This window comes from Petaurus breviceps, unplaced genomic scaffold (genome assembly GCF_028583685.1).
Source record: "Petaurus breviceps papuanus isolate PSGF00001 unplaced genomic scaffold, PetGlider_PUasm1.0 90919, whole genome shotgun sequence".
Classification (NCBI taxonomy): domain Eukaryota; kingdom Metazoa; phylum Chordata; class Mammalia; order Diprotodontia; family Petauridae; genus Petaurus; species Petaurus breviceps.
The window spans coordinates 35,632,343-35,658,387 of NW_027187378.1; the positions used below are offsets into that span (position 1 = coordinate 35,632,343).

Below are 26,045 nucleotides of genomic sequence, written 5' to 3' on the forward strand. Positions count from 1 at the left end.
ATACTTAAAAATTCTGATCAATGTCATGACCAAATATGCCTCCCAGGAGGACCTATGATAAATCATGTAACCCATCTACTGACAGAGAAACAACAGACTCAAGGTGCCAAAAGAGACATATTAGCTATGGCCATGATATAGATTTGTTTTGCTTGACCATGCATTCTTCTTACAAGGTTTTTATTCTTTTGGCTTTTAAATGAGGGGACTGGAAGGAGGCAAGCTGAGAGGGAAGAAGTAGCAATAATGAGGTAAAAGAAAGGAAGAAAGAGGACCACTGACACTTTTTTTTTTCAAAATACAAAGAGAACAGAAAGAATAAGCTCAAAGGAAAGAGCAGCCAAACAGGATAGTTTTGAAAATGATGTTTACATTAATTACATACTTTTCTCAAAAAAAGCAAGTGGTATGAAAGGGAGACTTACTCTTACCATTAATCGTCCTTGATTAGGTGTTGAGCTATATGGAAATATTATTTTTTGGTATTTAAGTTTACAATTAAAAATTTTTTAAATAAAAGAGGATATTGGGGAGCCTAAGAAAATACAGAGGATAAGAGTAAGAATCAGTCAAGTCATTCAGTCATCAAGCATTTCTTAAGTATTTTAAATTAAGTTTGAGCCATTGAGCTATTGTGGAAATAAGGAAGGAGACTGAAAGGAAGAAATCACAATGGTTGCAGAAGAACCCCAGGAAAGGTACAGTACCTTAAAAGCCAAAGGAAACAGAATTTTAATGAGTAGGAAGTTAACAGTATTAAATGCTATGGAGAGGTAGAAGAAAATAAGAATTGATAAAAAGCTAGATTTTTATTTGATTCAATATTTGGCAAACTGCTAAAGTAATAATTTCAGTTTTATAGAAGTTCATTTCAAAATAGACTCTGCTGGGTACAATTAGGAAGCACTAATTTTAGTAAAAAGCTACATTCCATATTCCCTTAAACTTATGATTATACAATACAACTCCTTCGGAAAAGCTTCAACAAGGTGTACCAGACATCAAAGACTGGCCAAACTATTTCAAACTAAGGTTTTCTAAATGGACCGTTAGAGTTTTTAGAAGTTTATTGTTTTTATTTTAACTATTTACCAATAATATGTGAAATTATTCCCTTTTTTCAAGTGATGATAAACTTGGTACAAATTAGATCAAATATATTAGATTCAAAAACAAAGAATGGAATTACACATACTCAGTTTTTAGAATCTTGAAAACATTTGATAGTCCCAACCAATGGGGCTTTGGAATTACTGCCGTTGAAACTTTTAAAAATGGTTTTAAGCAGGGCATTGAGCTAATCTGAATGATTTGTTGAACCTCTTAACTGCCTTTGAAAAAAGATTATTAAAGTAATAATGGGCAATTCTAATCCAACTTGGAGGTTTGGAATTTTAAAAGATCTTTTACTTCTTAAAACAAGTAAGGAAAATAGTATTTATGGGGAAAAATTTATAATGAATAACATTTCACTGTATTCTACATTATATAATTTTTCCAGAGCATGGATTGTTGCTATTCTTTATTTTCAATTTAATATTAATTAATTTACGAACAGAAAAAAAAAAGGCCACTTGAAAAAAAAAGAATTACTCTAAATTTACTCTCTTATGTTAAAGAATATGTCCAAAAGTCTAAATATTTAATTTACACTATTCTATGAATTGGCTATATTTGAAATAAAATTTCACTCTGTTCTGGGGAATCATTAACTTATTTTCATATTTTTACATTTTTTTACATAATTTTTTACCAAAATTACATATTTCCCAAGAAAAGTTTCGATGACATTTTCTTGGTTCTATGACCTTTTCTGCATTCTTTTGTACTTGAAAAGGTTCATGACATTCTAAGTTAAAAATAAATTGTGTGTAGGTTTAAAAAAAAAAGAAAATTTAAAAGCAAGTTTTACTTTGTTTAATAACTTGGATATATTATCACTTAAAAACAGACATAATATCAACATATTCAATTTTAACCTACAGAATTGTGATAAACTTAGTTATTTTACTAGCATAATTTCCCAAGTAAAATAGAAAAGTTGACCAGTATATTAAGGGTTTTCTTCTTTAGAAAACACAAACTATTTGGAAATTACTTTGTGTGTTTTATTTCAATAGCACAAAACTTATATTTTAAAGTTTATTTTAAGACAAACTCTAGATTCTACATTAAGAAAATAATATAGGCAAGGCACTTTGCAACTCTATAAATGTAAGTCGAAACTGTTATAACAAACAACAGAGAAGACAGTACCTGAATGACCCACTGTCGATGTTGCCAGGCATGGTAGTTCTTTGCATCCTGGTTAAGAATATCAGCAATAAAATCAAGCTCCTGAGATGGATCCTTCAGCCACTCCACTAACACTCGCCTGTGGTGCCTAAAGCCCCAAATAAATGAGACAAATGTTACTTAATATTAAGTGAATTCAATAATCAATTCTTTTTTTTTTTTTTAAGCAATTGGGGTTAAGTAACTTGCTCAAGGTTACACGGCCAGGTGTTTCTGGATGGGTAATAAGTGTCTGAGCCCGGATTCGATCCATATGTCATCCCGATACTGGAGCTGGTGCTCTTACTCACTGTGCTACCTGGCCACCCACAATAATCAGTTCTTAAATACCTACTAGGCACAAGTCACCAAGCTTGATACAAGAATCAAAAATCAAAAAAATAATACATAATACTGTCTTCAGTAGAAATCATAGTCCTTGAATTCAAGGAGTTCATACTACCCAAAGAGAAGAAACCATATTAAAATTACCTTGGGGATAAAAACGAATTACAGATGGCATAGATAAACTATTTATGAGTCAGGTAACACAAATGAAGAAAAGATCAGTGTAGGAAACCTAAAGAGAGTTTTTAGCTGGACCTCCAAAGAATGGATAGACATGAATTAGCAGAGAATGACTATGGCAATACATTAGCCAAAGAGATCATCATAAATCTCATCAGAAGTGTTACATAGTCTATGCCTAAAGGGCTAAAAATAAGTGTATACCCTTTTACCCAGCAATACCACTTCTAGGGTTGTATCCCAAAGAGATCATAGAAGAAGAGGAAGACCTGTATGTACAAAAGTATTTATAGCAGCTCTTTTTGTGGTGGCAAAGAACTGGAAATTAAGGAGACGCCCATCAATTGGGGAATGGCTAAACCAGTTGTGGTATATGAATGTAATGGAATACTATTTTGCTATAAGAAATGAGGAGCAGACAGACTTCATATTTACCTGGAGAGACTTACACAAACGAATGTTGAGTGAGAAGAGCAGAACCAGGAGAACTCTGTATACAATTACAGACACAACATATGTGTGATGACCAACTTTGATAGACTGGGCTCTTCTCAGCAATGCAAGGCTATAAGACAACTCCAAACGACTCAAGATGGAAAGAGATGTCTACATTTAGAGCAAGAACTACAGAGTTTGAATGCAGATTGAAGCAAACTACCTGCTCTCTTTCTTTTTTTTGTTTGGTTGTTTCCTCTTTCCCATTGTTCATTCCATTGGTTACAATCCTTCTTTACAATCTGACTAATGTCTAATGTGAAAGTATTTGCAGATCTTGATTGCATGCTGCCATGGGAGGGGAAAAGGGAGGGGGAGAAAATCTGAAACTCAAGGGATTGTGGAACTGAATCTTAAAAGCAAACAAATTAATTTAAAAAAAAAAAGAAGTGTTCCATAGTCACTAGACAAAGTAAAGCATGTAGAGTAGAGGAAAGTTCAGTAAAGAGTTTTTTTCTTTCTGAGTTTGAACATATGCCTTCTATCTCTGAATGAGTTACTTCTACATACAGTCACTTCCCCAAATGCCCCCTCCCCAGAAAACTCTTCCTTGTAACAAGGAAAAACAGTCAAGCAAAATCAACTGACAGTGACCTCATCTAAAGTATTTAACATTTTCTAACTGTAAGCTCCCACCACTGCTGAAATGAGAGGTATGTTTCATTACCTATGGTCCCAGAGTAAGACTGGTCATTATAATTACTGAGAATTTAGCAAGCATTTTGCTATCCACCCCCCCTCCATTTACATAAGTGTGTACATCTTTCTCCTGGTTGTGCTCACCTCACTTTACAACAGTTCTTACAAAGTTCTTCATGTTTCTCTGAATTCTTTATATTTGTCATTTTTCACTCTACGATAAAATTCCATTACATTCATATACCCGTTGTTCAACCAATCCCTAATTGATGGGTCCAGTTCTTTGCTACTACAAAAAGTACTGTTATGAATACTGTGACATATTTCTGGACTTTCTATTTGGTTCTGTAAAGTTAATAAGCTAGGCTGAAGCAGAAAGGCTGCCAGGACAAACTGACATGGATTTTGATGAGGTATTGTACGACAGTAATAACATACACACACTCTTAGAGCCCCAGAAAGATGGACACTAGGTACTGTTTTTTCTGCTACAATTAACTCATGAAATGGCCTAGATAGTGGTTACAATTTATATTGGTAGAAAGTGCAAGTGCAACTGTATTGATGGATTTCTTAAAGTTAAAAAAAAACAAACCCAACACTTCCCAGTAGTCATGACTACACTCAACAAAGCTATAAAACAAGTCTCTTGGTCTAGTTAGGAACCGTTCATTTAAGAATTTGGCAAATATGTTGCCTGCCTTTCCAGAATTTATAACCTAATAGTGGTATCAGAGAGCTATCATTTGAAGAAAACTTGATTAAAAACCATTTCCAACTTTCAGGGTCAACTGACAAGCACACTGCAATAAATATGGCTAGCTTTAGGCTAGTCAAACATTATTTCAAGTTCATTCTATTTTCTATGTTTAATTCTATATCTTCCCTAGAATGTTCTGTAAGACTTCACACATAGAAAAGTAGGTGCTTAGTAAATATAAACAACTTCTCAGATTTTAAAAGACTAATGTCTATGTCCTGCCACCAAGTCCAGGGAGAATTAGGGAATCCTGAATAGAACTAGATTGTCAGTTAAATGGTCAAAGATCATAGACCTAAAGCTGAAAGGGACTTCAAAGGACATCTCATTCAATCCCCTCATTTTAGAAATGAAGAAACTAAGGCCTAGAGAAGTGAAGAAATTTACTCTAGGTCACACAGGAAGTAAATCACAGAGGTAGGAGTTGGAACCTGATGCTTGGATTCCAGAGCCAGTGTTCTTTCACAGTAACATGATACCACTAGTAGCATCTTTTAAGAAGATTTTAAGAATTTTGTTATCTACTCCGTACTACAAAATAGAAAAGCTGCACTAGACATAGACTCAAGGTTGTAAAGGCCTCTAGCGATCATTTAGTTCCCTTTGTTTACAAGTGAGAAAAGGTGACAGCTTCTAGTTGCAGTGGCAGGAGAACTTTAGCTTGCTATTATATTCTGCAATGTGAGCTGTCATACAACTGAAGATAAAAGAAATCTCCAGTCAAATTTATGTCCAAAATACCAAAACTTTTCTTTATTAAAAATGTTCTTAAATACAAGTAAATAGAAAGTATATATGCAGTAAAAGTAGTTTTCTGGCATTTTATGCAAAAGCAACATTTAACAACTTTCAATCCTGTTCTGTCAAAAGAGGCCATGATTATGGACTTTAGAACACTAAGATTATAAAGTACCTGATGATGGTATCACAGAAAGATTAAATGATGTACACTGTATATTATTACACAGGCACCCTTCCCATAAGACTGCCTTGACCAGTTGTTTTCACCAAACCCCTTGGCAACAGCTGTACAACTGAACAATTATTTCTATGGAATCACTCTTACAATAGGGAAATTAATTACATTTTCACAGAATCAATGATACTAAGAAGGGTATATTTATATGTTAAATATTTAAAAATGAGTACAACAGAATGCATAATTCCCCAATTATACTATATAAGTTTACTGTGTGCATGCACATACATAAAACTAACAGGAAACATACAAGCATATATATACAGAACACCAATCATACTATACTATACCATACCCATACTATACTTTCCTAAGGAAAACAAATCTTCAGAAAATTTGGAGTAAGACCTACTGAAGCAGAATCATCCTAAGAATTTTCATCTGCCATGTGTAGCTTCTTAATACCTTAGTGACTAATTACATTACAGGAGGAAGTATGAACAGCACTGTAAGTGAAGCCAGGAAGAAGAGCTGGACCAGACCAAGGCATATAAGAAAAAAAATCTGTGCTGGAAATGTTGTTTTGAAAGTATTGAAGGATTAATTTTCAAGGTATCTGAAAGTGGGAAAGATCTTGAATGATTGAAAAAAAAGTCATTGATGGTATTAATACCCCCCCAAAATTTTCAAGAATATATCAATAAATACCAATTCATATGCCTACCTTTTTTTTTTTTTTAAAAGCAATTGGGGTTAAGTAACTTGCTCAAGGTTACACGGCCAGGTGTTTCTGGGCGGGTGCTAAGTGTCTGAGCACAGATTCGATCCCCAGATCATCCTGACACTGAAGCTGGTGCTCTTACTCGCTGTGCTACCTGGCCGCCCCATATGCCTACCTTTTTACCTCTATAAATCCATAATGAGAATAACACACACACACATGCACACACGCATGCATGCACGCCAAAAGAATCCTTGCTGAAAATACAAACCAAGAAGCAGGGGGTTTGTATAATTTTCTAAAGCAGTTCACAATTTCAATCATCCAATGAAAAGCTCAGCTTGGGAGAACTATATCCAGCCCAAGACCATAAACAGGAACTACTAAATGAAATTAAGACATACTCAAAAGAGATTATCCTAGCAATCTATTTGAGAAAATGTAAGGAAAAATCAGTGACTTTATTAACAAAGAGAACTCTCCATAAAGAAACTCCCTCCACCAATAATATGTCAGGGACTGGTGTTCAGTACCTAGTCTTAGTTACCTAGTATACACTGTGTGTACATACAATGAACCTACTGAGTGGCCACTCCCTTGCCCAGGGTCACATATTTGTTATGAGTCAGAGGCAAGAACTGAACCTAGGTCTTCCTTACTCCCAGTCTACCTCTCTATTCACTATGATATAATGCCTCTCATTGTGTTTATACTTTATTTATAATAAGCATCTGACTCAGGATAATAAAATGTAGCTTTAAAAGATCTCCTCCCATAATATGTATCCTATGTACTTTGTTAAATTGTTAAAATAATACAAGTTTCCTTGATAGATGGAGCTCCCAAGTTTGTCTAGTTGATCTATCAACACCAAAGGAGGCATAACACAGGAAGATACACGCTCACCAAAGAGGTTCACCAGTCATGGAGATATCTTGCACAGAATCCAAATGGAAGAGATTCTCTATAGCTGCTAAGGTCCTCCAGACGTTGCTGTTTATGGATGATATTGTGCTGACTGCATCAAACCCCAGAATATTACAGGACCTCCTCAATGAAATTCATGAAAGCTCAAAAGAGACCGTCTTAGAGATCCATTTAGGAAAAAAGAAGTAGGTAAAGAATGGCTGTTGCCCAGAATAAGACCTATCAATATTTATCTTGGAGTGACACTAAATGAACAATGAGCTGGGTCCAGAATTCAATAGGAAAAATAGATTTGAATTTTGATTGAAATAGGAAAATGCCCAGGCCTTTCAATGATCCCAAGGGATTCCCTTATATATTAAAAAAAAAAAAAACAGCTTTTTAATGACAGTATTTTTCTGGGGATGCTATATAACTCTGAATCACGGAACACCACAATTTCCAAAGAACCAAAATTACAGGTGACCTGAAGAGCAAGAGAGACTTAAAGTGGGTATAAGTAGGCTATAGCTATTACCAACAATGATGCGTGCTAGAAATAATGCTGGATTAGGAATCACAATGAACCTACATCCAAATCCCGTCTCTAATATTTAGTAGATTATGTGACCACAGGCATCCACTTACACCCTTAAGACTCAGATTCCTCCTCTTTAAAAGAAGATCAAATGTAATAATGTATATAAATTGCTTTATAAACTTTAAAGTGTTACATAATATCAGCCACTATCATTATTACTACATGTAATAAGTGGCATAAAATATATCATCGAGGAAATGTTTAATTAGGTGGTGGGAACCAGGCACATAACAAGAACAAAGCTAACAGATGGACTATTATCCTTTGTAACATTACTCACAAAATGTCTACCTAGCAGGAGTGTCCCTTACAGAGGATTTTGTGAGAGGAATACAAATAAGAATCACATTTGTATCCCTGCTAATAGTGCCTTCACTCAGAGATTACTTTCCATTTACATGGTATATACCTTATATGTACATAGTTACTTACAAAGGTGATCTGCACAGGAAGAGGAAGTTAAATTAACTGCAGTAAGAAAATCTCATATCTACTCAAAGTATTAAATGACAGGAATAGTTCAGGTTCATAAAACATTTCACAGTTAAAAAGCATTTTCTTTATAAAAAACTATGAGGTCCGTAGTATTTTTCTTATTTTATAAAAGATCAAACTAAGAGAGATGACCATGGCTAATAAGTAGCAGGTCTAGAAGTTGTACCCAAGTATTTTGATTCCAAATTGACCACCTCTTAAACGATCTTCAGCACAGAAAAATAATTTTACAACACAAAAGAGAAAGAAAAAGATTTGCTTATCTTACCAGACTTGGTAGTTTTTGGGCTGTTCCTCAATTATTGCAGTAATATAGTTCATTTCCTCACTTAAATCCTTTTGTAGAGACTTTAAGAGAACTCTCCGGAAATGCCTACACCAAAATAACAATCATCAAAAACTTCATTCTCAAAATTGTATAAACAACATAAAGCAAAATTTTAGAAATTAAGATTATTTTAACAATTTTGCTTATGCTTTTCCTAGTGTAGAAGTATATTAAAAACTTCTTAGTTTTTCCAGAAACAAATATTTTTCTAGCTTAAAAAAAAAACAAAACCCCTTTCCACACTTGTCCTTTCATATGGGTTAGATCAAGAACAAAAGGCCTTTCTTAAGAAAATGGTTAAGTAAGGAAATTAAACTTTTTTTTTTTTTGGCTTTTTGGAGGGGGGAAGGCCGGGCAGCTGGGATTAAGTGACTTGCCCAAGGTCACATGGCTAGTAAGGGAAATTAAACTTCTAACAAAAACTATCTCTTGTCTGGTTTGTTTAGATTGAGGCCTTTCCTATCTCCAGCACACTTAAGGGTAGTGTCTACCTCTCCATTCAGAAGATTTAAAATACTGCTCAGAGGCAGGAAATCCCTTAAGATTACATCAGAAGAATCCTGGAGCTGAATGGTCAAGGAAAGAACTGCATCTCAATGTACAGTGATTTTCTGCTTGTTCAAGATTCTTATATATGTTACCTTAAATTTTCTTGGGGTGGAGAGATAAGTCCAAGGGTATGGGGGAGCTAACTCTCTAAGCCTTGGATATGCTTGGATATTAGATTAATGTTAAATTGTTTCTGGCAGATATAACACCATATCACATATTCCTCTCCTTCCTACCTTTTACAAAATGCAGCCAAAATAGCTTTCTTGCAGGACCTCACACACAAATACTCCATCTCCCAATTCCATGCCTTTGAAATGACTATGCCATGTCTGGAATGAACTCCTACTTCATTTCTAGAATGTCTTAGAACATCTTATTTCGTTCAACTCTGCTCAATTGCTACCTTCTACATGAAGCTTTTCCTGACTCCCTAGCGACTAGTGCCCTCCTCCCTCAATTTAAATTGCTCTTATTTTGTATGTACTTACACACACACACGCATGCACGCACGCATTAAAAGATTCCCAAACTATATGACAATCAACCTGAGTAGCATATTTTAAAATCTGTTATAATAAGGTTTTGTAGTTTTTTCAAATTATGAAAGTACAGGGACTGTAGGCTAAAGAATTATTAACATGCCACTATGGCATATATAGTGAGCATGAGCCATTTAAACAAATAAAAATAATGTAACTGATTACTTACCACACAGTATAATTAGCTGCATTTAGCTCAATAGCATCTCCAGTTAATTTAAAAGCCCGTTCACTTCTTTCATCACGTTGCAGAACAGCCCGGAAATAATCATAAACATCTCTAACTGGAAACAGAATAGTTAATACAAAAGTATTACAAACAAACGTCCTTCCATTTAAAGGCAGTACTATAACATCCATATTACATCTCTACACCTTGTGCTGTACCTTATATAACACAATCCCTACTCTAAAGTTTATATAATAGCTCTTAATTAAATATGCACTCATGTATTTGTTCCAGGGACAAATAAAAACCTGACAAATACAAACAATACTCTTCCTAGTGGTTAACAAGGTTCTACTATGGTTACAGTAGATTCAGATTTCATACACGACTCAAATTTGTCTTTCCATAGCGAAATAAGGGTTAGCTCCGAGTATTATTTCATCATTAATTGTCCAAGGGAGATCAGAAAGGTCAATGGCTTCTGAATCTTTAAAAAATAGAGGAAGAGTTAGAAAGTGATCTAAGTATCAATGTGGTAAGTTTAAATTCACCCTCAATTATACCTCAAATGATACTAGCCTGTGTTTAATTAAAAGTATGTGAGCATACATTATAATGGAGTAATGAAATATTAAAGAGTACAAAACAAAAATGTATATCAAATAAAATATAAACTCATTCACATATTTAATTGTATAGTCCATAAAGTAAACAAGAATAATAACATGAACTACAAAGAAATTATGTTGTTTGACAATCTAACTTTTTTAACATGGCAAAACAATTAATTTCTTGCATATGATAAATTTACAAACAAAAGCAACCATAAAATACACTCCAATGCAATTAATAGCATTATGCTTATTTGTAGGTATTATAAAACATGACTTTCTAGTTGACCCACAAAAACTGTGAAACTGCAACCTGCCCACTAAATTTTCCTTCCTTATGCACCAATTACTAGACAAAAATAAACTTACATTTTTCACTATAAATTATCTGGACCACTGGATTTGGCCCATCATTCTGGGGCACCGGCTCTATATCAGCCCATTCTGGTCTGTCCCTGTAAATATACATTTTTCTTTTCAGTGCTTGAAGACAGACAGATAAGAGAAAGAAAAAGGACTACGGTGTTTATTAGATTAAAAAATGACAAATATTATTCTCATAAAACATTAGTTATTATAGACACCTTAACATAAATACTATAAAATCCCACAGAACAAAAAAACTTAAGTTATTTTGCTACTATTCATCTTAAGTCTTTACAGCATTATCAAATACGGTTAGGATTCATAATTATCTTCTCTTTCACAAAATCAATAAAAGCGGTTTTTACACAGAAAGGTCTTTGAATAGAACAGTAAGTCTTTGCAACAAGTACACAAAGCTTCTAATTTAGAAATGAATCTAAATGCACCAGTCAGAGATCAGAAGTCACCAGATATCTCTAATTCAAAAGACTCTTGTCTTCAGATTCTGTTCTACTTCAGAGTCAGCATTTCTTCTTTGGAATAACAATTTACTAGGAATGTGACATTTTAAAGTCACAATATCACACAGTTTATTGTATACTAGCTAATGTTATCCACCAAAAGTTACTCTATCTTTGGGGGAACTATCCCATAAGAACAAATTTATCTTTACATACAGCTAAACTGTAACCACAACATTTTTAAGCTGATCCACAATGTTGATGACATTATAGCTTTCTGACACTCAGTCAATCCTAAAATTTTGTCCATTATTACATAAAAGGACAGGTGACAGGAATGGAATGGAAGGAAATAAGCATTTACTCAGCACACCTACTAAGTGCCAGGCACTGTACTAAGTGCTTTATAAATATTATCTCATTTGAATGGGAAGACAACATCAGGAGCACTTAAAAGTTAGTATAAGATGGGAGACCTAGTGCTTGGAACAACAAAAGGAAATACTTCCAGAAAAAGTAGTATTAAGTCTTTCTGGAGCAAAGATTATTCCAAAACACTTAATTTCTGCCTATTTCATTAACATTTCCACTGATTTTTAATTATTCATAATATGCACAAAAAATGCCAGAGCAGAACAGGGATTCCAGATCTCCTTTCCTGACTCCCAAGTCTGGTGCCTTGTCCTCCTCAGCAAGCTACTTTCTAATTGAAAACAACTCTAATCCTTCCGTATATTTAGGTTTCTAAGGGATGAAGGTAAGGTGTGAATATCATTTATGTCCTCTGCTATTCTGGACAGACCTCTTTTTTTCCATACTCTAGGCCACTGTAGGGATCCCTTTCCTATCTGCCCCCAATCTGCTTTTTAGATCATTTAAATACAATTACCCAAAGAAGATGAGGCAATCTATCCTAATTCTCTCTGTCAGGTGAAACTTACACAACCTATGTTCCCTTTATTTATGACGGGGGTGGGGAAATAGAGAGTAATAAATACTCAGTCACTAAGGACAAGCCACTGAAGACTCATATATATAAAAGGGATTTTTTTTTTGTACAAGGGAACGTTCACTTGGGAAGAATTCACTGTGGTGTTAAAACAAAAAACAACAAAAACTTTTTTAAAAAGTGTTTACTTTGCTGTTTACTCTTTTCAGTTATGGTCTACCCCATTTAGGGTTTTCTTGGCAGAGATACTGGAATGGTTTGCCATTTCCTTCTCTAGCTCACTTTACAAATTTGGAAACTGAGGCAAACAGGTTAAAGTGACTTACCTCGGGTCATAAAGCTAGTAAGCATCTGAGGTTGTATTTGAAGTTAAGAAGCAAGTCTGATTCCAGGCCCAGTACAGTAGCCTTGTTTTGTTTTTTAAAGTAGGGGGACTAAACTTGTGTGGCTTGGGCCAAGGGGCAGAAATGGGCCAAGTCAATCAATATAAGACCCAAAAGGGACATAGATGTTAGCTGAACAAAATAAAAAACTTAACTTGCTAACAATTAAAAAGTGGAATGTGTTGTTTCAAGGGGTGGTAAATTCTTAATCAAAGGATATCTACTTGTCCAGTATATTGTTTCTGCACTCAAAGAATTTGCAATTCTACTCGATCACCCCCATCCTTCCAACATACAACTTTCCTTTATATAATAAATAGGCCTTATGCTATGATCTGGAAAATAGATTGAAGGAAGGTAGGAAAAGGAGTCCAAGAATCTAGAAAAAAAGAAGCCTATCCAAAATAGCAGAGGACATGAATGGTACTCACAACTTCTTTCCACCACTCCGACTCTTAACTAATCAGAAGGATCTGAGTTCTCAACCAGAAAGTGTGGAGGAAAAGGCAACAAACTTAGGATGGAATCCCCACTCTGCCCCCTAAAAGTCAGAGCCATGATCATTTCACCTCTTGGAGCCTGTTTCTCCTTCCAAACAAAACATGAACGATACTAACACTGGCAGGAGAAGCCTTGTAAAGCTTACAGAATGAAGAGCTGGCCTTTCAGTCAGGAAGACCCAGGATTCAAACACAACCCAGTCACATCTTGTGTCTGCTGTACTAGTAGGATAAATTGCTCCTCACCACAAGCTCCCTACACTGATGAAAACATCAGTCTGATAAAAAAAACACCAACAACAAAAATGGCACTAACCAATACTGACTCGGGGAGGACAGTGGATCCTACAATTTAAAAAGTTTTAATTACAACCTAAAGCGTAGTGGGTAGTGGTGGAGTTGGAGATCAGAGGATTCTTAGGATCCTAGTTAAAATCGCACTTCTGCACTTAATTACCTGCGTGAATGTGGGTAATTCCTTACCCTCTCGGGGCCAGTTTCCTATTCTGTAAAATCAGAGAACAAGGCTAGATGGGCTCTGAGGTGTCTTACAACTCTAATTCCACAAGCCTAAAGTGGTGCCAGCGCCTGGGAGGGGTGGGTTCCAGTAGGGTCCGATTTAAGAGTCAACAGGAGAGTCCTTTAACTCTCCAAAAACTCGAGGGAGCGAGTGGGTGCGCGTGCTGCAGGGGCCGGGCTGCAGGGCCGGACAGCGCAACAGCTGGGCAGCAGCCCAGGCCGGGGGAGCCTGTGGGACGCAGAGCAGGCGGCGGGACAGGGGCAGGACAACGTGCTTGGAGCTACGGGGCGGTGGCGTGGTAGAGGTGGAGGGATGGGGGGCTGCGGCAGGGCGGGCGGACGACGTGGCTGGGGGCAAGCGGCGGAGTTGGGGGGATCACGGAGGACGGAAGAGGGGCGTCCAGCCCTGGGGTTGGGAGGGGCAGCGGTTCCGGAGGTGGGGGTGGGGGATCCGGCAGCGGGACTCGGCCCAAAGGCACCGGGGAGCTGCGAGAGAAGACACGCGCGGGGTCCGAGCCGAGAGGAGGCCCCGAGGGAGCTGCGGGCCCCGGCCTGGCCCCCGCCGCCCCGGAGAGAAGCAAGCCCGAGGCGCCAGGGGGGCAGGCGGCCTTCGTGCGGGCTTCTCCCGCCGCCGCGGGGCCACTACCTGTACAGGACGTAGGTGGGCGAGTCGAGGCGCATCAGCCCGTAGTCCTCCGGAAAGGAGTCGCCTTCCACTTCCTCAGCATCCTCAGACTCCGCAGCAGATGCAGCTGCGGCCGCCGCCACAGCCGCCGCCGCCGCCTCGGTCTTGGGCTTCGGCCTGGGCTGCTCCGGCTCCCCGGTCGCCGAGCCCTCCGCGAGCATGTCGGCCTCCGCCGCCACCTGGGCGGCCGCCATCTCGCCTCGTCCGGGTGGCGGCAGCAGCCCTGCTCCTTACTCTATCCGCCTCCTTCCCTTCTTCCCCTTCCGGTCGCCTAGCCAACCATAGAGACGCGGGCGAGCGCAGCCCTGTTTTTTGGTCCAAATTCCTACCACCCTCGAGGGAAAGCCGACTGGGGGGAGGGGGCGGGGCGGAGGCGGAAGGAAGGCGCGAAAGGAGAGGGTTGCGAGTGCGCAAGCGCGGGTGCACTTGGAGTTTCCCCGACCTTGGTGTCTGCCTTGTCAAGCAGGTGGGGGCCGGCTGCCTGTGTCTCTCCGTCATAATGAGCCTTTCCTTCTCAGGACCCTAATTGACCCCACTGGGACTCCTTTCCTGCCCGCATCACAGGCTTTCCGTCTCCCTTCTCTGTGCCTTCTGACTTCATTATCTCCCACCTCATCGTTTAGTTCCAAACATTGTCCCAAAGACCTTCTCGAGGCCTGTCATCCCTTTCCCCACAAAAACCTCCTACTTTTGTCCAATAAAGAATATTAAGATATATACTTTGCATTTGAGGCACAAATCTGCCAGAAACAATTTATTTAACATTACAAATTAAGCATTTCTAGCCTAAACCTAGAGAGTTGTGGAATAGTTTCAATCGGGTCCGAATCTTCATGACTCCATTTGGGGTTTTCTTGGCAAAAATACTGGATTGGTTTGCCATTTCCTCCTCCAGCTCATTTTACAGATGAGGAAACTGAGGCAAACACGGTGAAGTGACTTGCCCTGGGTCACACAGCTAGTAAGTGTCTGAGGCCAGAATTGAACTCATGAAGATGAGTCTTTCTGATTCCCAGCCCAGCGCTCTACTTAACCACCCTAAACATCCAAACTGACGGTTTCTCCATCTTCCCCTTCCCCCATGCCTTCCGGCATCTCTCCCAAGTCAATTTGAGGTAATATTTAAAAGAGCTTTGAACAAGGAGAATATCAAAATATATTAAACTACAGTTTTGACTTCCTCAACTAGAATAATTCAGTTGTTTCCCAGACCCTTCTTCACAAAAATGGAGGAGGCTTCCTCTCCGCGATCAACATCTCAATCTTCTCTGATCGGGGTTAAGTAACTTGCTCATGGTTACACGGCCAGTTATTTCTGGGTGTGGTGCTGAGTATCTGAGCCCGGATTTGATCCAGGTCATCCCGATACTGGAGCGGGTGCCCCTACTCGCTGAGCCACCTGGCCGCCCCTAGAAGAGGGTAAAGTTAACCACGATATATTTCAGGGCTACTCATCCGCCTTTGGTGTCCACCCGACTCACCCAAATCTCATCTGTGGCTCCCAGAAACTGTAACATGCACAGGGTAATGGACAGATCTGAAACCCATTGGTGAGTTAGGGGGATGTCTGCCCCAAGATTTCCCCCAGTGGAATGGGTAGATGAGAACAATTTGTTCCAAATCATTCAGTGGCCTGGAAGGCTGCTGGTGCTGTGGGGCACCTAGTTTGGTCAGACATCAAAGATGCCAAGGTCATCCTCTGCACCCTGGGGCCATTGCCATCATCCACTGGATTTCCATGACTCAGCAAGAGAGAATGCCTCACTTAAATCCAGTTCACCATCAGGGTGTAAGAGTTAAGGTGAGATTTTTCAATACATTTCAACACTTCGTTTATTTTGTATATATTTATATAGGTACTTGTTCTACCATGATAACACCTCTAAATCCCAATCTCTACCCACATGCCATCACTTTGTTTCAGACCCTCTTCACCTCTCCTCAGGACTAGGACAATAGAGTTCTTATTGATCTCTCTGCCTCAAGTCTTTTTCCATTTCAATTCATCTTTCACTCAGATTCCCAAGTGATTTTTCTAAAATGAAGGTTTAACCCTGTTCTCATCCCCAATTCAGTGAACTGCAGTGGATTGGTTACCTTTGTGATCAAATGCAAATTCCTGTGTTTGACATTTAAAGCTCTCCATAGCCCAGCCCCTTTCTTTTATCCTTTTTTTTTAAAAAAGAGGTTTTATTCATATGTTTTGTTTTTATATTACAATTACATTTTATCCCCAATCCAAGAGAGGTCTCTTGTAACAAACAATTAAACAAAACTAACGGTACATTCACTTCATCTTAAAATGAATGCAAATTTAGAATTATGTGAATAAAGTGACTAAAATGTGCATACACTTTGATCCAGAGATTCTATCGCTAGGCTGTAAGAGATAGCATTTATCTTTAAAATGACCTATTTCCCCATTTCTTGTAGCACAGGAATATTATATCACATACCACAACATATCCAGCCATTCCCCAATTGATGGACGCTTCTTTAATTTTTAGTTTTTTGTTACCACAAAAAGAGCTGCTATAAATATTGTTGTATGTATAAGGCTTTTTCCCATTTCTTTGATCTCTTTTGGGTAGAGGTCTATCTAGCAGTGGTAAAACTGGGTCAAATAACATGCACTTTTAAGTAACTTTTTTGGTACAATTTGAAATTGCTTTTCAGAATGGTTGTAAACAAGTCAACCAACAATTCATTTATATGACAGCACCTCCAATATTTATCATTTTCCTTTTTTTATCATTTTTGCCAATCTAATGGGTATAAGGTAGACTGTCATAATTACTTTAATTGGCATTTTTCTAATTAGCAGTGATTTGGAGCATTTTTTCATATGGGTATAGATAGCTTGGGTTTCTTCCCTAAGAACTGCTTGTTTATATCCTTAGACCTTTTAGCAATTGAGGAATGGCTCAATCTTATAAATTTAAATCAGTTCCCTATACATCTTGGAAAGGAAACCATAGTAATAGAAACTCACTGTAAAGATTTTTTCCAGGCATTTCCCTGATCTTAGTTTTACAATGTTTATTTAACAGCTTTTAAATTTTATGTAATGAAAATGATTTATTTTATCCTTTCTCTTGCTTTGTGGGCATGAACTTTTCTCATATCATAGCTCTGACAGATATTTTTCTCATGTTTCTCTAATTTGTTTCTGATGTGACTTTTTATATGTAGATCACATATCCATTTGGAGCTTATCTTGGTATAATATGTGAGATGTTTGTCTAAACCTAATTTCTTCCATACTGTTCAATTTTCCTAGATGTTTTTGTCAAATAGTGAGTCATTATCTCAGTAGCTATGCTTTTTTTGTTCATTGAATACAAAAGTACTAGATTAATTTGCTTTTATATGTTGTGTAGCGAATATGTTTCACTGAATGATGTTCTTTACTTTTTTTTAAAACCAGTACCAAATTATTTTGATAATACTATGTTACAATATAGATTGAGATCTGGCATGGCTAGGACCACTTGGTTTCAACTTTACTTTGTTATTTGTCTTCAGATTCTTGACCTTTTGTTCCCCCAAAAGAATTTTGTTATATTCTTTTCTAGTTCTAAAAGTAACCCTTTGGTGATATGGAATTGAATTAAGAAGATTTATTTAGGTAGTGTTGTTATTTTTTATTGTATTCACTTGTCCTATTCATGAGCAGTTAATATTTTTCTAATCTGTATTTCTGTAAACAGAAGGTAGTTTTATTTGTATATTTTTTGTGTTTATATTAAAAGGAATACTCCCAAGTATTTTATACATTTTGTAGTCATTTTAAATGGAATTTATTTTTTCTGTCTCTTTCTGCTGGGTTTTGTTGGTATTATATAGAAATGCTGATGAATTGTGTGGATTTATTTTATATCCTGCAAAGTTTACTGACATAATTCATTTACATTTTTAGTTGAATATTAGGGTTTTTTAAGTATGCTATTCTATCATCTGCAAGGAAAGTGATAATTTTATTTCTTCTTTACTTATGCTTATTTCCTTAATTCAGTATCATATCAAATAGAAGTGCTGACACCGAACATCCTTGTTTCACCTTTGATTTTATTGAAGAGTATTTTAGTATCTTCATTACTTATCATGTTAGTTCTTGGTTTTAGATATATACTATTTATCATTTTAAGGAAAGTTTCATTTATTCCTGTATAATCAAGAGGATTATGTAGTTATGACTATATCTGAGTACATAATATGTCAGTAGTATATATCATATACTCTATAATCAGGCAGACAAAAAGGAACAGGGAATGTCTCTTAATGTTCCTTTAGAAACCAGGTTTCTTGTTCTGTTGCTTTGGGTCTCTACTTCATGAAGTTGTATGCTTCTGTGAAACATTTTTCCTTTGAAATTCTAAGTCAAAAGGGCTCTGTCCTAACCATGGTCCACACATTATCCAGTTTGGACCACTTACACTGAGAGAAATGTATATATAAATCATTTCCTTGGAGTTTTCCCATTTCAGTGTCAGTTGTTAACACATTCCCGGGATGGATCTTTCCATCTTGTTTCTAGGAGAGATTTACAGAGTTCCAAGTTATACAATGCCACTGATGAAAGTTCCTTTAGGCAGTGTTGTTCAAATCTATTGGTGATACAGCAAATTTAGTAGGGCCTGACAAAACCTAATTACATTGGCCTTCCCAAACTTTAGTTCATGAGGTGAAAGCCAGTGCAGATCTTATGGAGTTAAACAAAGAACATCAAATTAGGCTACCAGTAACTCATCTAAAATTATGAAGAATTTTAATTTTACGTTCTATTTATTTGCTCCATTCTGCCTGAACCCTGTACTTGGTATGAACAATGCTATCTATAGGCTAGTGGAAGAATCTTAAAAAATATATCCTTGAGAATCTGACTTGTAAAATGATCCCTTCAGTTGTTTGACATTAACAGACAAAAACTACAAACTGGAAAAAACATAATCTAAAAGTTCTTTATATCTTTTATATCACTTCTCCATGTAAAGATTGTGAGATATAAAGATTATGTTTCCACACAGGTGAAGGGAAGGAGGTTTGTCTTGTTTTGTTTTTTTGGAGAGGGGAAGGCAGTACAATTGGGGTTAAGTGACTTGCCTGAGATCACACAGCTAGTAAGTGTTAAGTGTCTAAGGCTGGATTTGAATACAGGTCCTCCTGACTCCAGGGCCAGTGCTTTATTCACTGTGCCATCTAGCCCCCAAAGTGTGTTTTTCTTGCAATAACAATTCTCAGAACTAGGAGAAAAACAGAAAAGTGGTTTAGTCCACAGGTGCAAAATGAAACACACATGCTTAATAGCTTTATGAGTATTAACTTCTCTTCCCCCTGAAGGAGCTAAGGTCATTTTAATGCACATGCAACTTATGTAGCAGGAGGGGAAATGTAATAGGCATACTGGGAAGTTGTACACTTCAGAGTACTCAGCCAGTGAGGAAATGAGGGAGGGACTTTGCATTGCTGGACAGGGATATAATTGCTTGATATTGTTTCTGTAGGTGTGTATCTGTCTCAGCATCCCACCTGCTTCTTGCAAGAACTGTAAAATGAGCCTGCCTCATCTAACTCTGACGTCTTTGTCTTTCTTCTAAAAACTTTATTTTTAATGTGTGAGATGAAAAAGTTCAGAGTCTGAGTCTGAAATCAGAAAAGGTCTTTATTTTTTCTCATGAGAAAGGGCACTGCCCCTGTATCTCAAATGGAGTCTGCCAGAGAGTGCAAAATGTGGAAGCTTGAGGGCTTCTCTTGTCCTGATCCTGACTTCACCTCTAACCTGTCCTACCTCACCATTGGCTGGTGAGGCAAGCTCACAATCTTTCTAATTGGCACAAAGTAGTTTCAGTCCTTCATTATGTATTCCTTTCACCAAATTTGGAAGTGCCCAATCAGAAATGGACTAGTATGGTTTTCTTTATAATTACCTCATTTTCAGAAAGTCATGAGTTACTTGAGACTGAACTGGTTTACAAAGTATGGAGAAGAGATAGGAATGTAACAGGGAGTTAAAAGAAATGAGGAAACTTCACTGAGTCATCTCGCACCCTAACAAGATGCAATCCAACTTGAAAGATTACAGACAATTACCAAAACACCTCCAAAACCTGTGTATTTAGGCATTTGTATAAAATTCATCTGTGGACTTTCAAATGAACCTAAAGGAAGTTCAGTCATTGCCCTTTACCTTCAGGATAAAATGTAAAACTATATCATTTAGGACAGTTTTCTTTTCTTGGCCTTTTGTCATTGTTTTCACTGACAAAACAGCAGAAATCATAAGGCTATTAATATAGTAGAAGATATCTTCGGAGCAGCTAGGTGGCAGTGAATAGAGCACCGGGCCTGGAGTCAGGAGAACCTGAGTTCAAATTCAGACTCAGATACTTAACAATTACTAGCCTGTGTGACCTTGGGCAAGTCACTTAACCCCAACTGCCCTGCCTTATTCCCTCCAAAAAGGAAAAAAAAGAAGATATCTTGAGTCCTCTAAGTATATTCTTTACCATTTGGAAAATATCTGGAAACCAACAACATATATCTTAGCCTCAAGTGGAAATCATCTGATCTAGTTGCCTTTCTCAAAGTTAGGTTTATTATTCAAGAGTTAGAACTTTTTGCTTCTTTATCACTTTCTCTCTTTGAGAATATGTTTCTGTGAGACCATAAGGACATAGTCTTATACATGGATATAAGTTTATAAAATCAATGAGCAAAGAGTTGGCAACTTTAAGAATTGATTTTGCTCTAGTTGCCTAGGTTAGGAGGTTAAGACAAGTAATGGCCACAAATTTAAAATAGAAATAAAAGCAAAAGGGTCCTTTATACCTTCATCCCATAGTAGCCCAGATTTGCCAGATGTTTGTAACAATAAGATTCATTATAAAACCTTTGAAGTTCATCTATCTTAGTGAGAGAAATTTGCCATAAAGGGAGGAGGGACCTAGTTATAACATTATCAAGACCATTCTTCAGACCTAAGCCTAAAGCCTCTCTCACAAGCAGAGAAACCTATCATAAATATAACAGGATAAAACCCATTCAGTTATGTTTGACGTAAAATATATAAATACATAAATAAATTTTTGGAAATGCCAAAATGTCAATTATGCAATGACAGCTAAATGGGACAGTGGATAGAGAGCTGGGCCTGGAGTTAGGAAGACCTGAATTCAAATTTGACTTCAAACACTTACTAGCTGTGTGACCCTGGGCAAGTCACTTACTCTGTTTCTTCCTCTGTAAAATGAGCTGGAGAAGAAAATGGCAAACCACTCCAGTATCTTTGCCAAGAAAACCCCACGTGGGATCATGAAGTGTTGAACACAACTGAACAACAATAAATTATGCAACAGAATTTCACATTATTTACAGGGTATCAGAGTCAGGTTTATGATCTACCAGGTGGGAAACTCTCCTGTCTAGAAAAGAAGTATCACAGTACAAAACTGAGTCAGGAGACTCATTTCTTCTATCTGTTGGTTTCCCAGAATCACAATGCAAGAAACTATGAGCACAATGCTAACATAAAACAATATCATGGATTCAAAACAGACATACAACTTATTTCAAGGCTAATGACATTAATCCAGAATGCATTTCTCAATTGTCTCAATTGGGAAAAAACCACTCTGCTCATCTACCAATTTTGGTATCATTGCATTCAGAGACTAGTACAGAATGGTTGAAAGAGTGGCAATAATAGTTACCATCCAGAGTACAGATCAACTACACTTGAGTAATAATTTTTCTCAACGAATTTATCAATCCCATATAAATCAAAATTTTAAATTGCTCAATTTTAAATCATATTACATGATTTCAGTTACTTTTCCACATCTACAAGAATTTTTAAGAATCTATGAAATAAAGTTTTGGTAATCATGAGAAATTTCAAAATTAATTTTAACTTCCCAAAGAAGAAGCAAGAACCTCCAAATAGAGTTCATAACTTTACAGGCATGGAAATCTTCCTATTTTCCTCTTCTCACAATGAGATCTAAAATTTCCTTGAACTTTCTGTAATACTTTACTAAATCCTAACCTTTTCCTTTGGCCCATGCTGAATATCATGATATCTGACAAAGATGAAAGCCTTGGATTGTGCCAACATGGGTGAAAAACGACTAGTTCTGTATACTTTCTGTTACAGAATAAAAAATTGAGTTGCATTAAAAAATTATTGTTTCCTGTTTTCAATACTTTTCATCACCTTTTGATTTTCAGGCCTACACCATCGGAGTAAACTCTTTCTAGTTTCTTTTAAGTGTTTCTCTTTTTAGTGACTCTAATTTCAGAGTAAACCTTGAAAATAACAGAATTGCACTTTCAAAACATAATGATTCACTTTCTTTCTTTTACTGTCATTTTCTCAATCCCTCACCTGATGGGGTGCTTGGGATCTATTTTGTAAAATCAATTTGTAAACTCAATTTGTAATACCAATTTGTAACATCAGTCTGTAAAACCAGTTTGTAAAATCACACTCCCCCCGCCCCGCCCCCTAAGCCTCAGAACATTAACTCTGCCCAGCAACAACTCATGAATTGTTTATCTCAGCTTGGAACAGTGACAAGCTACACGTGTGAATCCTTCACAAAAGTATCTATAAACATTCCAGCTTAGGCAACTATTATCTCCCCCTTGTATAGTGTCCCGATGCCCCCATAAATCCTTCAGTACCTTATCTCTAGGTTGATTCCTTGGCTGCCTCCAGGAATCCTTTAGGACCCTATCTCTGGGTTAACTCCTTAGCCTATTATCCACACACTGAGTCTCCATTAGCATTGGTTTCCAGACATCAATCTTGTCAAACATGACACTGATGGGTGGAAGACTGGGCACTTCTCAGTCAGCCCTTGACCACTAGCTGACTTAGTGATGTTTCAAGCCTAAAACCACACCTCCAGGTAGCCCCCCTTGGGCTTTTTCCCAGTGAATTGTGGGGCAATACCCCCTGTGCAGGTACATTTAAAATGCATGTTCCTTTAAACACTGGCCCCACCTTAGCTCCTCCCTAATCCCACCCTCTAAAGCCCATCTCCATCAAGAAATCTTGATGCATGAATGCAGTTTCTTATTAATGTATAAAATTGAAACCTTTTTCTCTTTAATTATCTCAAGCCTCTATATGATTATATAATGAACTAAAGAAAACTCCTTTCCCAGTGGTAATTTTATTCTACATTAATAAATATTAAAACTATTCAATATCTAGTATTTATATTTTTGACCTTTTCACAAAAGGAGAGGAATTGTACTTTGAATCCATAGAGTAAATTGATAAAATCACAAATCACTAGTTTTATTAATATTATAACTACTTTTAATTTCCTGTCATAAGCCTACCTTAGTTAAAATGAATTAAAAAATTTATTACCATGTTCTTGCCAGAGTTTTATAAATTTTTATAGATATTCATTAATGATGTTGGTATGTAGTTCTCTTTCTCTGCCTTATCATTCTCTGGTTTAGGAGTCAGATCCATATTTATCTTAAGTACTGAGTAGAATGCTATTTCTACTTTTGAAAACAAATTATATAGTATAGGGATTACTTGTTCCTTAAATGTTTGTTGTAGGTGATGCTGCAGCAAAGGATACTGAAAAGGAATAGTCAGATAAGAAAGAGGAGAATCAAGATAGTAGTGTCAAGAAAATCAAGGAGGAAGAGTGTAATCAATAAGAGGGGGCAATCAATAGTACTTAATTCAAGCAGAATGAAAATAGGGAAAAAGCCCTCACATTTGGCAATTAGGAGGTCACTGGTGACTTTGGAAAGATAAGTTTCAATTGAGTAAAGACATTAGAAGCCAGTTTGCAGAATTAAATGAAAAAGGGGTTTTGAAACATGCAGAAGGGGAAAAGAGGGAATCTATGGTGAATGTTTCTATTTTTTTCTCTTTCTCTCTTTTTTTTCAACCAGGATTTTTATATTTTTTGCCAATTACATGCAAAAGAAGTTAACATATCTTTTAAAATTTTGAGTTCCAAACTCTCTCCCTCTCCCTTCCTTCCCTTCCCTAAGAAGGCAAGTGACTCAGTACAAACTATATAAGGCAGTTAAGCAAAATATATTTCCATGCTAGCCAAGCTGTGAAAGAAAACACAGACCAAAAAAAAAATCAAGAAAAATAAAGTAAAAAAAAAAGAGTATGCTTCTATCTGCTTTCACACTTCATCAGTTCTTTCTCTGGAGATGGATAACATTTTTCACCATAAGTTTGTTGAAATTGTCTTGGATCATTATATTGCTAAGAATAGCTTATCAATCAATCACAGTTGATCATTGTACAGTATTTCTGTTACTGGGTACAGTATTTTTTGGTTCTGCTCACTTCACTTAGCATTAGTTCATATAAATCTTCCCAGGTTTTTCTGAACCATCTTGCTTGTCATTTCTTTCTTGCTTTCTTTTTTTTTTTTTTTGTTACATTGTCTTCAGTTATTTTATTTTTTTAAGAGTAAGGATTTTATTTTTCCCCATTTAATAGTATTTTATTTCTTTCCAATTACATGCAAAGATAGTTTCCAACAACTACTTTTGTAAGATTTTGAGTTCCAAAATATTTTCTCCCTCCCTCCTAGACTCTTTCCCAATACAGCATGAAATCTGATAGGCTATCATATAGTATAATCATATTAAACATATTTCCACTTTATTCATGTTGTGAAAGAAAAATCAGAACAAAAGGGAAAAACTACAAGAAAAAAAAGAGAAAATAGTATGCTTCCATTATGAGTCCCTTGGAATTGTCTTAGATCATTGCATTGCTGAGAAGAGTTAAGTCTATCAAAGTTGGTCATCACACAATGTTGCTGTTACTGTATACAATGTTCTCCTAGTTCTGCTCACTTTACTCAGGATCAGTTCATGTAAATCTTTTCAGGTTTTTTTGAAATCTACCTGCTCATCATTTCTTATAGAACAATAGTGTTCCAATACATTCATATACCACAATTTATTCAGTCATTCCCCAATTGATGGGCATCCCCTCAATTTCCAATTCATGGCCACCATAAAGAGTCATCATAAATATTTTTGTGTATATATTGGTCCTTTTCTTTTTTGTCTTTTTGAATCTTTTTGGGATACAGACTTAGTAATGGTATTGCTGGGTCAAAGGGTATGCAAAGTTTTGTAGCTCTCTGGGCATTGTTCCAAATTGCTCTCCAGAATTGTTGAATCAGTTCACAACACTACCAACAGTGCCATGCTCAGTTGTTTGGGATTTTCTTGGCAAAGATACTGGAGTGGTTTGCCATTTCCTTTTCCAGCTCATTTTACAAATGAGGCAGAGTTAAGTGACTTGTCCAGGGTCATGCATCAAGCGTCTGAGGCTCTATCCACTGTGCCACACATCCCCTTCAACATTTGTCATTTTCCTTTTCTGTCATATTTGCCAGCCTAATAGGTGTGAGGTGGTATCTCAGGGTTGTTTTACTTTGTACTTCTCTAATCAATAGTGATTTAGATAATTTTTTCATATGACTATAGATAACTCTGATTTCTTCTGAAAACTGCCTATTCATATCCTTTGGCCATTTATTAGTTGTGGAATAATTGGTATTCTTATAGATTTGACTTAGTTCTCTATGTATTTTTTCTCAAAAAAGTATACTTAAGGGGTGGTTAGGTGGCGCAGT

The 26,045-nt window shown here is 36.8% G+C and overlaps 1 protein-coding gene across 1 annotated transcript in view; it reads right to left on the reverse strand.

The window, feature by feature from the left end:
• FNTA (farnesyltransferase, CAAX box, subunit alpha) overlaps window positions 1–14,611 on the reverse strand; it is a 34,604-nt gene extending 19,993 nt beyond the window's left edge. The window contains exons 1-5 of the mRNA XM_069075794.1: window positions 14,362–14,611; window positions 10,907–10,992; window positions 9,927–10,041; window positions 8,607–8,711; window positions 2,257–2,383 (exon numbers count right to left, since the gene is read on the reverse strand). Of these exons, the coding sequence (XP_068931895.1) occupies window positions 2,257–2,383; window positions 8,607–8,711; window positions 9,927–10,041; window positions 10,907–10,992; window positions 14,362–14,594 (666 nt within the window). The 5' untranslated portion in view covers window positions 14,595–14,611. The remainder of the gene's footprint in view (window positions 1–2,256; window positions 2,384–8,606; window positions 8,712–9,926; window positions 10,042–10,906; window positions 10,993–14,361) is intronic.
• Window positions 14,612–26,045: the final 11,434 nt, after the last annotated feature.